The sequence below is a fragment of the Dipteris shenzhenensis genome, chromosome 3, assembly GCF_047967505.1.
Source record: "Dipteris shenzhenensis isolate YYH24624 ecotype China chromosome 3, Dip_SZ_1.0, whole genome shotgun sequence".
Lineage (NCBI taxonomy): Eukaryota > Viridiplantae > Streptophyta > Polypodiopsida > Gleicheniales > Dipteridaceae > Dipteris > Dipteris shenzhenensis.
The window spans coordinates 24,393,032-24,409,954 of NC_141598.1; the positions used below are offsets into that span (position 1 = coordinate 24,393,032).

Below are 16,923 nucleotides of genomic sequence, written 5' to 3' on the forward strand. Positions count from 1 at the left end.
TAGATCACAAAGAGATGAGGCTGCCTACCAATTGCCTGTAAATATACCATCAAGCTTTCAGCGGTGTCATGCTTGCTGAGCTTCGGGCCTTTCTTAAGAGGAGTAGCTATGGTTTTGCTGTTTTCCATCTTAAATTTCTGCAAGAGACTCCTGACATACATATCCCCTTCCTTTGTTTGCCAAAATTCAATGCCCAGACAATAGTGCAATAAACCCAAATTTGTCATGTCAAAAGTGTGCTATCATATCCAAAGTGTGAGAGCTTAGATTGCAATTCAGCAATTTTCTGGTCACTATGACCATTGAGTATGATATCATTAACGTAGAGAACTGGGATGATCAGATCTAATTTTCTAAAGGTTTGGCTTAGTGCGAGTATTCACAAACCCTTGGACAGCAAACACTGATGTATCTTCTGATATCACACTTGCGGCGCTTGCTTGTGCCCATATAAGTGCTTTCTTAAGCCTGCACACCTTGTGCTCATGCTTTGACCACAAATCCTTGGGGTTGCTGCACATAGACCTCCTCCTTGAGATCTCCATTCAAAAAGGCAGTCTTAACATCCAGTTGGTAAACCAACCGTCCATAACATGCACATGGCTGTAGCTACAGCCCCTCCCCAAAATACTGTTGATAATTTCTTACGCTTGAGCATATACTGCATCTCCATAAGTGACCTGTTTCTTCTCTCTGCAATCCCATTTTTTTGTGGTGTGTAAGGCACTATCATATGATGCATAATCCCATGTTCAGATAAATATGCCATGAAAGCATGTGACATGTACTCCCCTCCTCTATGACTTGTAAATGTTTTAATTCTAGAACCGGTTTGATTCTTAACCAAACCTTGAGTTCATGAAACCAGTGAAACACCTTAGTTTTTTCTTTCATGAGAAACACCCATGTGAGACAAGAGAAGTCATTGATAAAAGTGACAAAATATGTAGCACCTGGACGTGTGGTTCTGTGCATGGGTCTGCAAATGTCACCATGCACAAGCTGCAACCTCTCTGTTGTCCTCCCTGATCCATCCTTAGGAAAAGGCACGTGGTGCAACTTGCCAAGAACATACCCTACACAAAATTCTGAAGCGGGCTGCTGTAATATGGGCATTCCCTCAACCATACCATGATTGAATAAGTAAGCCAACTTCTGTAGTTGACATAACCAAAGCGGGCATGCCAAAGAGCATACTGAGATGCATTTGACACAGCCATAGCATGCTGTACAAGAGGTTTTGCATCAAGCTTATAAAGACCCTGATCATATGTGCCAGTGGCAACCACTGCATACCCTTTCTTGGGATTATTAATTCTTCATGATCATCTTGAAATTCCACCAACGTGTGCTGATCATGGGAATAGATGGAACTGAAATCAGATTTTCTTTTAGTCAGGAAATACCATACATCACTGATATACTGTGCCTTAGCCCAAAAGAACGGGAACATTTCCCACTCCCGTGATGTCCTGCAAAGCATCATTTGCACAAGTAACCTATCTACCATAAACATGTTTGATGCTATCAGACCTAATCATCCTGAAATTCTGCACTGATTATCCTGAAATTCCACCAACATGTGCTGATTATGGGCAATAGAGGGAACTGAAATTGTGATTTTCAACCTTATGAGTGACTATCATGAGATTGAAACTGCACTATGTTGTGTTTCTAGAGGAGGAGTTTGGGCATGTTCCTGGATTCATATAGATGTATACTTTTCCTCAATAGTCTTATAAATGCTAGCAAGCTGATCTCTCAGATTTGTAATTTTTGAGCACTTGCTCGGTGATGGTTTGTCCATCATCCATCTTAAGCTCCTTGAGTTGATTGGTCAAGACAATGACATGTGCCATTTTAAACCTGATACATAATAGCCAATCTGTCCCATGCATCCTCGGTGTGTGTGCATGATTTGATATTTTTCATGATGTCTCTTGACTGAGAATGCAATCAAAGACTAATCTTGGGCGTTCCGACGCTCAAATCTCTTTTGGTCCTCTGTGAGAGGGGGAGATGAGCTTGCAAATGAGACTTGGCTGCTTGCCGTGCGGCAACAATTGCAGCAAGTGGCATCACCTCATCTTCTCAATCAATATCCCACAGTCCTTTGCAACCAAATATTTTTAAGCATTAAAGACCACAAGGAATAGTTGATCCGTCCAACTTGTCACCGTAGGTCAATGTCCCAAAGCTATCTGAAAGAGACATGTTTGGTAAAATCACCGAACCCAACTAAGTACCTTGCACTGCAAATGCACACAAACTCAAATGCACTGTACTTCACAGCCAAGATTTTTCATGAATGTGGGAACAGGGAGCGACGCTGGCTCTCGGGATGCAAAATTCCCAATAGAAACAAAATTGTTCACAAATTGCAGCTTGTGTGCACATTGTTTGAGGCAAGTAAAATCGGTGTTAAATGTACCCAAATCTGCCCACGAATGCAACCGGCCAAGAAACAACCAGTCTCCACGCCAAAAAATGACCTACTTTCAAGCTGAAAATGAAGTAGTTCTTGATGTGTAGAAGGGTGGCCAAGGTCCTCTTTGACTTTGGGAGAGAGTCGTCTTCAAAAACAACCCCAAAACAGCCATGAGCTGCCGAATGCTGAGGGACACTTCTCCAACACAGTTGATAACGAGGCCGTTTTTAGGGCAGCAACCAGCTGCTGTCTTAAAAAAAACGACCCCAAAACAGGAAAACCTGGCTGAAATTGAGCACATATTAGGGCTGAATGCTGCCCTAGGAAGATCTTGGGTTGGCCTGACCAAAAGGAGAGAAACAAGATGCCTCTCTTTGAAGACGCCCACAAGTGCCCGCAAAAATGGTGACCATTTTTGAAGACGCCCACAAGTGCACGGGAGTCCTTTTGGATACAGATGGGAGGGAGAGTCAATAAACACTTTTTCTCTACACTTGGCCCCAGACATAGTAGAGAGAGTGTCATGCAGCTTATTGTCTCTGATGGCGTTTTGCAGTCCCATCCGGAAACCGTCATGCATTTAGCGACAGATTTTTATACCTCCCTTCTTTCCGTAGATCCGAACTCACAGGCCAGAGAGGTGGCTAGAGATGAAGTTTGGCAGAGTTTACTTGTGTTAGTCACCCCAGAGATGTTATGCTCACTTGATGCACGCTTTACCAACACAGAATTCAAGACTGCTCTCTCTGCCCTTCATAAGGGCAAATGCCCTGGTTCCGATGGTCTTACTCCTTTTTTTATAGCCTTTTGGGATATGATAGGTGATCATATTACTTCAGCCCTGCAGGGCATTTGGGACTCGGGTGAGATGCCTGACTCACTGACCGAGGGACTCATTCACCTTATCCCGAAAGGTGGCAACATGAATTTTGTATCCCATTGGAGACCCATCACTCTTTTGGGCACTCTTTATAAAATCCTTGCCAAGGCGATCAGCTTCCGACTTCAGCCCCTTCTTCCAGACCTCATCCATGATACTCAGACAGGCTTTGTGCATGGCAGGAGCATTTTTGATAATATCTTTTTCTTTTGGGAAGCCACAAAGTGGGCTATGCAGAGTGGGCAGAGGCTAGCGGTTATACTCTTGGACTTCGAGAAAGCCTATGACAGAATAGATTGGGGTTTTTTTGAGGGCATTCTTCTACGGTTTGGATTTTCAGATGCTTGGATCAGAGGGTGGCCTCCCTTTACAGATCAGCCCACAGTCAGGTTTTGATTGGAGGGGTGAGGGGTGACATGTTTCAGATTTCCAGATCAATTCGTCAAGGATGCCCTTTAGCCCCCTTCCTCTTTCTTTTTGTGGCAGAAGCTATGAGTATCTTCCTTAGATCTCAGGCTGAGCTTTTTGGGCTGAGACTGCCCTTGAGACAAGAGCAGGAGCTTTTGGAGTGTGAGTTGGCTGATGACACTGCTATTTTTATTCAGGCCTCCTTGCAGTCACTTGATTCTTCCCGGACAGCCTTGGATATTTTTTGCTCAGCTGCAGGGGCACACATTAACTGGCATAAATCCTTTGGCTTTTGGATCAGTGATGAGGACACTCCAGGCTGGGGAGTTGACATTGGTTTTTCCTGGATTCAGAGGGGTGTTCCTATCAGGTATTTGGGATGCTAGGTAGGATTGGACATCTCTCCAGCACAGCAGTTTGCCCCAGTACTAGAAAGTATAGGGAAAAAGCTCCTATTATGGAGCTTTGCCAAACTCGACCTTGCTTCTAGAGTTGTGGTAGTGAACCAGGTTCTCTTGGCCACCTCCTGGTTTGTGTGTTCTTGCTGGTGCCGGTCTAGGGATTGCATCATTCAGCTCATCAGACCAGTCAGGAATTTTTTATGGAGTGGACTTGATGGCACAGCAGATGTTGGAGCAAGGGTGGCCTGGGAGACTGTTATTCTCCCTACATGTGAAGGGGGCCTTAATGTCATTGACTCGGACTTGCAGTGCAGGGCATTGCTTTGTAAGGTGGTGGTGAGGGGACTCATGCCTAGGCAGGAACCTTGGAAGGATTTCTTTTTTGGACGCATTCAGATTTGCACACGAACCTTGGGAGATGATTGGGTGGACAGCCCTCGCTGGATTTTCACATCAGCCCCTCTCAGAGATCTCCTGCCTCTCCTCTCATGACTGCCATCCTGAAAGCTTGGGGGAGCTTCAGGAACACTCTTCGAAGGATTCCACCTTCTACCATCGAAGAGATTGATAGGCAGCCGATCATTTGCAATGATAGTATTCTTGAGGAGCATGCCAGACCACTGGGCACTTCCCATTACATGCAGTGGTCTAAATGGGAGAGAGGCCCCGCCTACACAGTAGGCACTTGGAAATCTTTTATTAGGCTACCTGAGGATTAGAGACTGCAGTCCGTGAGTCACCTCAGAGGGGTAGCACGCAGGATTCAGCAGATAGATGTAGCCATCCCGGTGGAATGGACAGTTGAGCTGCCTATTACTTCCACCACTTGGATGGGGGCTTTTTCGAGGACATCAGTTCCTTTACAGGTGATCGCTCTCTGAGGTCTCGGGGAAGACGCACTGGTCTTTGATGTTGGGGATGGAGGTTTATTGTCTACATCCAAGGAAGGCATTCTTCTTGAGGTTGCCTTTCAGCCTATCAGGATTGCTGGTTTTGTGGACCATGGAGCGGGCTTGCAGTGGTATTTAGACCTCGACCCTCTGCTCTTGGCCTTGGGATCCTGGAGGTTGTGGTTATATGGAGGTGCACCTATCAGGTGCTTGTAGTGGGACCCAGGAGCGTGGGAATGGATAGATCATGGGCACCAAGAGAGGGGGATTCCCTTCTTTCGTTTCACGGTTGGTAATGCCAGGAGGTTTCAGCTGAACAGTAGGGGTTGGATTCCCTCCAGAGCCCCCCATTGGGAAAGCTTCTTCATCACTGCAGATTTGCGTAGAAATTTCTGGAGGAGGCTCTGGAAATCCCTCAGAAATAGAAAGATCACTCTTTTCTTTTGGCTTTCTATTCATGGAGGGATTACAGTGAACCTGTGGAGATCACGATTTGGGGCTGATCCCACTTGTCCTCAATGTCTTTCTGCAGAGGAGTCAGTGCGACATTGCCTTTGGGACTGCAGTCAGGCGAGGACTGTTTGGAAAGGGGTTGCTCGGATACTCAGCATCTTTCACACCTCCCCTTTCTTCATGACTTAGGGCTCGGTCGCATGGTTATCTCTTACCGGGGCCCCAGGTGTTTTATGAGGGTGAGCCTTCTTCTTGGGCACTCTCGGTCAGCCGGCAGGTGATAGAGCCCTGCTCTCTGCAGGATGTACCACTTACTCCCTTCAGAGCTTCTCATGTTTCAGTGGACACCTCTTGGGAGATTTTGGCTAGCATTTCCTCTTGGCACATTTGGAGAGCCAGATGTACTGAGGCCTTGGATGGCACCCAGATACACCCATTACAGGTGTTCACGAGTATTTGGACTGACAAGGTTCACACTTTGATAGCCATATGGGCTAGCATGTAGGGCCCTTCACGGGCAGCCTTTCTAGAAGGACTATATTTCTTCGAGTTTGGAGGGGTTCTCCCTTTTTCTCAGAGGTTTCTACCGAATTGAGATGGCACTATCAGCCTCTTGGCACATTTGGAGAGCCAGATGTACTGAGGCCTTGGATGGCACCCAGATACACCCATTACAGGTGTTCACGGGTATTTGGACTGACAAGGTTCACACTTTGATAGCCATATGGGCTAGCATGTAGGGCCCTTCACGGGCAGCCTTTCTAGAAGGACTATATTTCTTCGAGTTTGGAGGGGTTCTCCCTTTTTCTCAGAGGTTTCTACCGAATTGAGATGGCACTATCAGCCTCAATCCTTTCTTTTTGGCTCTTGAGCTTTTCGTGCATTGCATGATGTATCCTATATGGAGCTTGCGCTAACGGTTTTTCTTTAATAATTAATAGAAGTCTCTGTTTGCAAAAAAAAAAAATGGTGACCATGCTGCTCGCGAATCTGAGCACGAATCTGCCTGGGCATGCCCATGAGAATGGCTGGGAAGATGTCCCTCGGGAATGAGTGCTAAATGCTCGGGTGGTGAGGTAGAACGCAAGTGAGAGAAATGGCTTTGATACCAAATGCTGGAACTATGGGGAGACACAAAGTGAACATTGAACACGAGAGCGTAGTCTACACAGAAGGCTCCACGGAATAGTGCAACAAATGAAAGTACAACACTTGGGTTCCAGATATGAAAAATAACATAAACTAGAATTATTAAGCTAAGTCTAGTGTACATAACCATACCATTGTAAGATTCCTACAATGATCTGGTAAGGCAAGTCTGAAAGTGACGTCATTATTGCCTTAACAATTTGGAAAGTCACGTAATGTTTGAGAATCACCTTGATGTAGATCCACTTCTGCACTTTCTTTGTTTTCAGCCATGCCTTCTCGAACCTGGGAAGAACTTACTGTTTTACTTTCAATTGTATGTTCCTCCTTGATTATCAGTGACCATATTATGTTTTGTCTGAGGCTTCTGGATGCTGCGTTTACTTTCTCATAGATTGCCTAGTAATCCCTAACAAACTCTTGAGCTGCAGAATTCTTTTCTTGGCTTAGCAGTTTCCTCATGCTGCTGTTTACATGGATATGGGTGAGAGTCATTCGATGAAACATAAGCAAGTTGTCATGCTAATCAAGCTGATGCTGCTGAGGCCTGTGCTACTAGGGCAGATGCTGTGACCTAGGTGACACTAGTAAGAGAACACAAGGTAGTTTCAGCTCAAATAAATTCCAATTTAAGTGTGGGAGATGTATAGTTAGGTTTGGAGGATGTACAAGATTTAGCTAAGGATGAATTTCGGAATTTTTTTAAGGCTTTGATTGAATAAACTCCCTCTTCATTGTCAGTCCCACATCCAAGTGTTGTAATGCTACACATGGAACAATTATCCAGTAATGCCTGGAACATAACCAACCGAATGAGCAGGGGTCAATCTTGTCTTCGGTGCAAATTGAATGTGCCAATGAAACATGGATAGTATGTCGAAAGGCCTGCTTTGTGATCAACTCTATGGCATGTTCCAACACAGCCCAGTTATATTGTTTGTCAAATAGAGAGAACTTTTGGTGAGATACTTTAGCAATTCCGATTTTGCAATGTAATTTCACATTTCTGATTTTGTAACAGTTTAAACCGACAAGACTTACACTTGACATGGGGACAACTTTGCCTCCTCCTCTTCTTAGTGAAGCAGACTTGATAAGTCTCATGGATCAGGTAAGTTCTAGCAACCTTTGTTTTGGAGGGTTTCCTTTCTAGCACTGCAGACTTCTGCTTGCTATCTCTTACTTCTATATTACTCTTAATAATCAAAGAGTCGAGGAAATGGAGAAGATGCATTTAGCTGCATCAAGATGTCTTCACTGTTGCAGGCAGGTATTGGTACAGATGCGACAATGCATGATCACATCAAGAAACTACTAGACCGGTTCTATGCTGTCAAGGATGCTAACACTCGTTTCAGCCCGACAAAGTTGGTATGTGTTTTCTACCCTACCATCCTTTTAAGCTGTACCATCTCTTCTGTTTTCTTGGTCGAACAGAAGAGTAAGGATGCCTATCCATGCACGGATTGACAGATTTTATGTGGATGATTGGGAACTGGACAGAGATGGGACAATTTGCATTAGTGCAGAGGTTTTCACTTCAAATCATTTTCCGGCTGTTTTGGTGGTTTCAGAGTCTCGGGCGAGAGGCTGCTCTGTTAGTATTAGGATTCCAGATGCCCTCTACGCAGAGGAGAGTCTCACAGAGACAGTGATACGAATTTGGGATTCTCACTTGCAGGGTGGGCAGTCGTCTCCGTCAGATGTGGCTGCAGCCCTCACTAATCTTAGCAGCTTTTATTATTCTGTTGCTAGTATTAGGACAGATGAGATTTGCAGGAGAGAGGTTGCCATTCGACAGTAGGTGGCAGCTCTTCATAGAGGAGTAGAAACGGCCTACAGATGCTTGGATTCAGGAGCGCCTTGCTGCAACAAGGACTCATTAGTAGACACTTTTAGATCAGAGAGCAGAGTATGTGTTTCACGCCAGAGAGTCTTTCTGGATGCAGATCAAAGGTAGAGTCAACAAGCAATTCTTCTCTACTCTCGGCGCTAGACATAGTAGAGAGTGTGTTTCGCAGCTTGTTGATTTATATGGGATACTTCAGACACATCCAGATGCCGTCATGCATATTGCTACAGATTACTATGCCTCCCTTCAGACCGTAGATCCTCATTTACGGGCCAGAGATGATGCTAGACGTGTTATTTGGTAGCATATTCCTATGTTCGTGGATAGAGGTATGAGAGCCTCACTTGATGCGCGCTTCACCAACATAGAGTTCAGGATCGCTCTTACTGTCCTTCATAAGGGTAGTTGTCCAGGGTCAGATGGGCTTACACCTTCTTTTTTTATTATTTTTTGGGATGAGATTGGGGATTAAGAAGTCGTACTACCTCGGACCCCTCTCCAAACGGTGGACTGGGCCGCCCTAGGAAGAAGGTGTCCTTCTCAGAGCCCTCAGATGCTGAGATGGCAAACCCGCCAACAGAGAAGACTAAAAGATCTCGCTGGAGTAAGTGGTCGCCCTCGGATTTCCCTATCGGCTCAGGGCAAGAAGACTATTCGGTCGTTCAGGACCTTGCTCATTGGTCTTTGCGCATCACGCTCCCTCAACTAATAGCATTAAGCCCTAAGGTGAGACGTGAGCTGCAGCAGGGGCTCTCAACAAGGAGGAGCAAGAAAAAGGAAAATGTACGAGAGGTTTCTTCTATCTCTGAAGAAATTGATTGGCACCCGCATACAATAGATGTCATCATAGATCATTGCCGTATCAAGTGTGTGTGTCAATGGGCGAGCCGCATGTAATATCATGGTGCCCCGTATCATGAAAAAGTTGCCTTGCAGGGCGTTTGGGACTTGGGTGAGATGCTAGACTCACTCTTGGAGGGTCTCATTCATCTTATCCCAAAAGGAGGTTGCAGAAATTTAGTGTCTCAGTGGAGACCGATCACCTTACTAGGCACTTTTATAAGATCTTGGCAAAAGCCATCAGCCTGCGATTGCCACCCATACTGCCAGATCTTATACATGACACAGAGACATGCTTTGTTCATGGTAGAAGCATTTTTGATAATATATTCTCATTTTGGGAGGCTTCTGAGTGGGCTATGCATGAGGGCCATATACTAGAAATTCTACTCTGGATTTCGAAAAAGCATATGAGAGGGTAGATTGGGGTTTTCTAGAGGGAACCCTTCTTCGCTTTGGATTTTCAGATTTGTGGATTAGAGGGGTTTCTGCTCTTTACAGGTTCGCCCATAGCCAGGTACCTCATTGGTGGAGTCAGGGGAGACAGGTTTCAGATATCCAGATCAGTCCGACAGGGATGCCCTCTAGCCCCGTTTCTATTCTTATTTGTGGCTGAAGGTATGAGCCTCTATATCAGAGCTCAAGCTGATATTTTTGGGCTGAGACTTCCGTTGAGACAGGAAGAGCAGTTGTTGGAAAGTGAGTTGGCAGATGACACGGCTGTTTTTTTGGATGCCACTCCACAGACAGTCACCTCTTTCACGACAGCCTTGGATTTATTTTGCATTGCAGCAGGAGCTCACATTAACTGGAACAAATCCAATGGTTTCTGGATTAGTGATGAGGACACTTCAGATTGGGGTGCTGATATTGGATTTACTTGGATTCAGAGGGGTGTCTCTGTCAGGTATCTTGGATGCTAGGTTGGGGTGGGCATTTCTCCAACACAACAGTTCGCTCCCGTGTTAGAGAGCATCAGGAGGAAACTCCTATTTTGGAGTTCGGCTAGACTCGATCTTGCATCCAGAGTGGTGGTTGTAAACCAGGTACTGTTGGCTACAGCCTGATTTGTTTGCTCTTGTTGGTGCCGATCTACAAGCAATATCACTCAGCTCAAGAGACCTATCATGAATTTTTTGTGGAGTGGATTAGACGGCACTTCATATGTGATAGCCAGGGTTGCTTGGGAGACTCTTATTCTACCCACTGAGGAAGGAGACCTCAATATTATTGATCCTGACTTGACCTTGCATCCATAGTGGTGGTTGTAAACTGGGTACTGTTGGCTACAGCTTGGTTTGTTTGCTCTTGTCGGTGCCGATCTACAAGCAGTATCACTCAGCTCAAGAGACCTATCAGGAATTTTTTGTGGAGTGGATTGTGATAGGCAGGGTTGCTTGGGAGACTCTTATTCTACCCATTGAGAAAGGAGGCCTCAATATTATTGATCATGACTTGCAGTGTAGAGCCTTGCTCAGCAAGATGGTGGTCAGAGGTTTAATGCTTGGTCAGGAGCCTTGGAAGAGAGAGGTGAAACTAGCAGTGAAGATGAGAGCTCAATCATGTCTGACAGTGATGAGGCTGATGTGGCTATTACTGATAAAGTGAGAGACCTGCAGTTAAAACTCTTAGTTTGGGTGGGACCAACAAGTGTTGATTGTGTGCAAGCAGACTTTGATGTGTATGATGAGGTTAAGATTCAATGTTTACAGGATGATGGTGATTCAGATGATGAGCTGGATTGCATTCTTGATGATGCACTGGATGATATGTTAGCATTGATCTCTTCGAAAAAGAATGTAAACACCAGTATGCATGTTGAGCTAGATGGTAGTGATAGTGTGGCAGATCACTGGGCATGTCACATTATATGCAGTGGTCTAGATGGGAGTTGGGACTTGCATCCACGGTCGGTGCTTGGAAAGCTTTTAGGATGCTTCCAGAGGATCAGAGAGCTCGTTCAGCTAGTCACCTCAGAGGAAGTGCAGCCAGGATGCAGCAGATAGATGCTGCCATACCAGTGGAGTGGATGGATACAGACCATTTGCCTATTTCTGAGTCCACTTGGTTGGGGGCTTTTACGAGGACAGGTATCCCTCTGCAGGTTATAGCCTTGTGGGATGCACACGAGGATAACCTTGTCTTTCAGGTTCATGCAGGAGGCAGACTCCACAGATCTTCAGAGGACATTCTTTTGGAGGCTCCTTTTTAGCCTGTCAGGATTGCAGGATACATGGAGATGGATATAGACTCACATTGGTATCTTGATCCAGACCCCATTCTCCTGGCCATGGATGTTGGAGGCTTTGGCTGTATGGAGGTTCCCCTATTAGATCCTTGCAGTGGGATCTAGGGAAATGGGAGTGGATAGTTGCAGGGCACCGAGAGAAGAGCATCTCCTTCTTTCGTTACACAGTCATAAATGCCAGGAGATTCCAGCTCAGTTGTACGGGCTGGAGGCCTTCTAGAGCTCCTCATTGGGATACTTTTCAGATTTTTGCAGAGATGCAGAAAAACTTTTGGAGGAGGCTTTGGAAATCCCTCAGGAATAGGAGCATCACGTTATTCATCTGGCTTACTATTCATGGAGGGATTGCAGTCAACCTGTGGAGATCTAGGTTCGGGGCTGACCCTACATGTCCTCCATGCCACTCATCATTTGAGTCAGTGCAGCACTGTCTTTGGGAGTGCACTTAGGTGAGGACGGTTTGGAAGGGTGTTGCTAGGATACTTTGCATTTTTCATAGAGCACCCTTCTTCATGACTTGGGGATTAGTTGCTTGGTTGTCACTCACTGGTCCACAGGCTTTCTTTGAGGGACATGATACGGACATAGCTTTCTTTGCTCGACGGCATCTTGTGGAGTCATGCTCCCTCTGGGATGTTCCGTTTACTCCATTCAGAGCTCCTCACGCTTCTGTAGGCACATCTTGGGAGGTTCTGGCTAGTATCACAGCATGGCATATTTGGAGAGCTAGATGTACAGAGGCTTTGGAGGACTCCCAGGTTCACCTTTCTCAGACTATGGCCAGTATCTGAGCAGATTATTTGAGCAGATACTATACACACATTGATGGCCATTTGGGCGAACATACAGGGAACCTCTGGGACTGCTCCTGCTAGGAGGGTTGGCTTTCTCAGAGTTTTGAAGGGTTCTCCTTTCTTCTCTGATTCTCCTTCATGGCATTTTCAGCCGCCACCCGGGGTTTTTGTTTGCTCATTCTGAGCTGTTTTTTCTCATGCTTGACATGATCTAGTCCCGCACTTGAGCTTGCTCTGCAGTTTTTATTCATACTTAATGAAGTACTTTTCTTGGAAAAAAAACACACCAAGGTTATGATCTTGAATACATCTCGAGCCGTTGTGTGGATAAAAATGTAAAAATGATTTTCACTTGTTGGATGTTGATGGGTAGGTGCATAGCTATGTACATAGCTAGGTGGTGGTGGAAATGAGGTATGGACAATCTCATAAAGAACTCTACACTGATGTATCTATTTTCTTGAGATGGAAGATACCTCTACGGGGACTTTTGGGAGATGATGAAAAGTAGTGTGGTTGTAGCAGGCACTCCAGAGCGTGGTATCCACATTGTGACGGTGTTGATTGTGGTTGTCTTGTAAATCCATTGAATCGGGAGTTCATCATATGTGGATGGTCGGTGGGCAATTAGATGCTAGTGCTTGTGGCATGCATTGGTTTGCCTAAGGTTGGAATGTGGGTAGAGGCCTTGGTATAGTTTTTGTGAAGGATTGAGGAAGTGGTAAAAAGGCAAAGGTGATGTGGCTAATTTTAAGAAAAGCATGCATGCATGCTACGTAAAGGAGGAAAGAGAAGCTTCTGGAGAAAGGATGAAGTCACGTATGCGGAAAGGCAGCTTGCAGGAGGATTATGAAAGGAGTTCGTGGGCACACGGGGGATGATCACGAAAAGGAGGAGAGGCCTTTGGCTGGGGGTACACGACGGAGGGGAATGTTCATGGGAGAAGGAGCTTGGAGAGCAGGTGGTGTGTCGCTAGGGTAGGCATGGAGGTCTTACAGAGAGGAAGGACGTGAGCTTGAGGAGCGAGGGGCTTGACTGCAAGGAGGTCATTGTGATGGTGGGAGGAACGGGCGGCGCCAGAGGAGGAGAAGCTGCATTGATGTGGATATTCATGTGAAGGGGAGTCTGTGAGAGCCTTGAGCTCTAGAGCTGTGAGGCGTTGCAGAGTTGTGGAGAGCGTGCGGGTCGTTGGTGGAGAGGTCCATTTGGAGATATTGCTGGTGGTGCGACTCGTTGAGATGGCGTGGATCAGTGTGCCGTTGCGCGTTGAAGGCCTACTTTGGAGCTTTGGTGCTTACCTTGGAGGGAGCCGATGCAGCTGTAGCAGAGACTTAGGAGCATTGAGTACTATCGTAGCTCACAAGGAGTCACTGTCTAGCACATACAACATGCGTGGAGCCGAATGGAGCTTGAAGCGCGTTGCTTGAAGGCTGCAGCATTTGAAGGTGCTGGCTGTGTGGAGGGCTGTTGAAGGCCGTTGAAGGTTCAGAAGCTAGAGCTAGAACATGCATGGAGCCGCCAAGAGATGCTCAAGGAGGTCGGTTCAGTAGAGGCCTTAGATGCCACTTTGGCTCGCTGAAATGCTTCATGGAGGTCATGGGCTGACTGTTATTCAGGGTGTACGTTCGCTTCAAGGCTGACAGCAGAGAGGTTATGGCTAAGCAAATGCCCGGTGATCCTGAGAAAACCTTAGCTCTGGAGGTTCCCAGAGATGACGACCTGTTGTAGTTGGCTGAGCAAGGTTTTCTGCTGAAGGGTGGCTGTTGCATGTACGTACAACTGTGGGCAGGAGAAGCCATAGTCTCGACTATGCATGTGGATCTTGAGAGAGGAAGAGGACGATTGTAGGAGCGCCTTGGTAGGATTTTGGAAGAGGTCGTCTATTTCTTGTTTGGAATTGCATGAGGAAGGTGTCGGGGGTGTTGTAGAGAGAGCATGAGCTTGCAACAGCTGTGAGTTGAAGGCAGAGAGGCCTTAGCCAGAGGTGCCGGATGCTAGTCAGTGCCCTTTTGCCTTGTGGTCACGCTATAATTAATAGCAAGCAATAGGAGAAAGGCCAAGGAAAAGCTGTCTAGTGGCTCGTGAATGATCACCCGAAGAGTTTGATGCTGCTTTGCTAACTATGGGAGGTCGTGTGGATTGCCATTTGTTAGTCAAAAGTGAAGGAGTGCAGCTGATTTGAAGTAGTAGCTTTTCTGCTTATATCAAGGGACCGTGGTGATCACAAGGCCAGCAGGACCTCTTTTGGGTGATGTGTTTTGCTTGAACTTGTCTGGGATGAAGACTCACAGGGTTGAGGGAGTCTATGGTGTCTGGTGTTTAGGGTAGGGGTGAGTATATGGAAGAGATTGCAATAGTTATAAAGGCAGTATAGTGCTCTATCTTTTTTGCAATCACCGCCATGCGCCAGGAGGAGTTCACATTTGATGGGTCATCTGTTGGGGTAGTTTCATCATACAGTTATCTTGGGGTCGTCTTTTCGGACCTATTTTCACTATGAGACACGCGATGTAGACTAGAGAGGTAGTGCTTACGCTCTCACTTTCAGGATCCACGGACCAAAGGGTTGCTTTTTGACTCCTTGGTTCGTCCAGCGGGGATAAATGCTAGTCCATGTTGGGGGCCAGACTTGTTGGATACAGAGTGGGCTATGGTGGAGCGGCTACATGTTCTCATGTTATCATGGATGATCCGTGGTAAGCCATCCGTTCCTCACCAGATCATTTGGGCGGAGTTTGGGTCATCCCCATTACAGCTAGATGCTGCATTTCAAGTCATCACGTATCTGTACCGAGTCAAGGAGTATGGGGATTACACCTCTGGGCGTAGCAAGCTACCATGGCTAGCACTATCCTCTTCTATGGCACTAGCAGGTAGCTTGCTAGCACTATCCTCTTCTATGGCACTTGCAGCAGGAGGAGACCAGAGGTGCTGGTATTCACGCACAAAGAGATGGTTTGAGGAACTGGGGCTCCACATGGATAGACTACCTCCATTTCAGTACAGCATGGATGTTCCGTTTTCTCCCCTCCTATCACACAAGGTCAACTAGGTTATCCGAGAGGACCTTTACAGCTACAAACATTTCGGATGTGGCTGGGCCTGAGTGATCTTCCAGTGAAGCTGGGCTTCTACAGAGATCACTTCTTACATATCATAGCGGAGGGTTTCCTTGACCCACCATGATACACTCAGATTTACTTTCCCCACTCACTGAGGATCTCTCTTGGGCAGTTGCGGGTGTCTTCACATAGACTTCGTATCCAGAGCGGCAGAGCAGAGCGACTACCCAGGGAGAGGCGCATATGCACTTTGTGTGACATGCAGGAGGTTGAGACAAAGGAGCACTTCATCTTCAGGTGTCTTGTTTACTGTGAGATCCGCGGAGGTTTCTATTGCCTCTTCAGAGATAGCTATGGGATTTTGGCCCGATTCATCTCCTACCCAGACCAGCGATGTTTGGCAGGTTTTGTTCATGAGGCACTTAGACACCGCGAGAGGATACTTCGAGCACAGAGACGAGCATACTTTTTTTTGGCTGATCCCTCTGAGAGCTCCATCACGGAGTTTTTCTAGCTAGATCACATGTACATTCGTGAGACGAGGCTTCGACATGATCGTGACTCGGAGCCTATGACTCGACAGCTTAGACAGAGGGTTGACACACAGACCACACTTGGGGACATCCCCTCCTTGTTTGGAGTCGGGTCCCGCCTGACAGGGTCACAGTAGCCTTGGATAGGTGCAGAGCTATGATCAGGAGACATGTTTGGGCTGCACCTTCGAGTGGCCGATAACACTCTATCGCTGATTTCATGCCTCCATTGCCTCATCCACTTTGATGTCCTGATGTTGATGATGATGATGACTACCGACATGACTATGTTGTACTTAGGATTTAGTACTGACATTCTACATTTTTTGCATTTGCATTTGTATGGATGCTCGTTTAACAGCTCCACCACCATAGCTTGTTTGTACCAGGTTTTTCACAGTCTCATAGACCCATCGGTCTTCTGAAGACTTTAATAAACTTTCTCTCTTTCTTTCTTTCTCACCTCTCACACCTCTCCTGTGCTTTTTTTAGGCCCCCTTGCCAAATTCAGCTCCCACTAATTTACCTTGGGTGACTCATCTATCCACGCTTCGCTTCTAACGCAGCACCTCCTGGCAGCTTGTTCCCTTGTTGTGCACCATCTTTTGCCCCTTCTCTTGTTTTGCCTCACCTCCAGGCCACCTCTTCAATGCCTTGCAACTTCTCCAGGTGTCCTTCTTGCTTCATCACCCCTCTGGGCACCACCTTCTTACAAACCCCCCCCCCCCCCCCCCCCCGCCATGCCCTCTTGCTTCGTCCACCTCCAGAATGGTGTGTTGTATATAGATGATGGTGTTCTTTTAAGATATCAGGCTACGAGCCATTTTTATTCCAGTTTTGGAGATGTAAGTCTAAAAGCCATTTTTGTTTGCTCAAGTTGTACCTATAATTTTATAGCACCAAACCATTGGTGTTGTTGTGGCTTGTCATTCACCGGGATGGTGAATGATAATGGTAGGAAATTGTTGTACTTACACTGGTCAGA

At 46.4% G+C, this 16,923-nt stretch overlaps 1 protein-coding gene across 3 annotated transcripts in view; it reads left to right on the forward strand.

The window, feature by feature from the left end:
- TOP3A (topoisomerase 3alpha) overlaps positions 1 to 16,923 on the forward strand; it is a 197,281-nt gene that overhangs the window by 71,157 nt on the left and 109,201 nt on the right. For all 3 annotated transcript variants that reach the window (XM_087372511.1, XM_087372512.1, XM_087372513.1), the window contains exons 12-13: positions 7,631 to 7,720; positions 7,876 to 7,980. In XM_087372511.1, the coding sequence (XP_087228637.1) occupies positions 7,631 to 7,720; positions 7,876 to 7,980 (195 nt within the window). The remainder of the gene's footprint in view (positions 1 to 7,630; positions 7,721 to 7,875; positions 7,981 to 16,923) is intronic.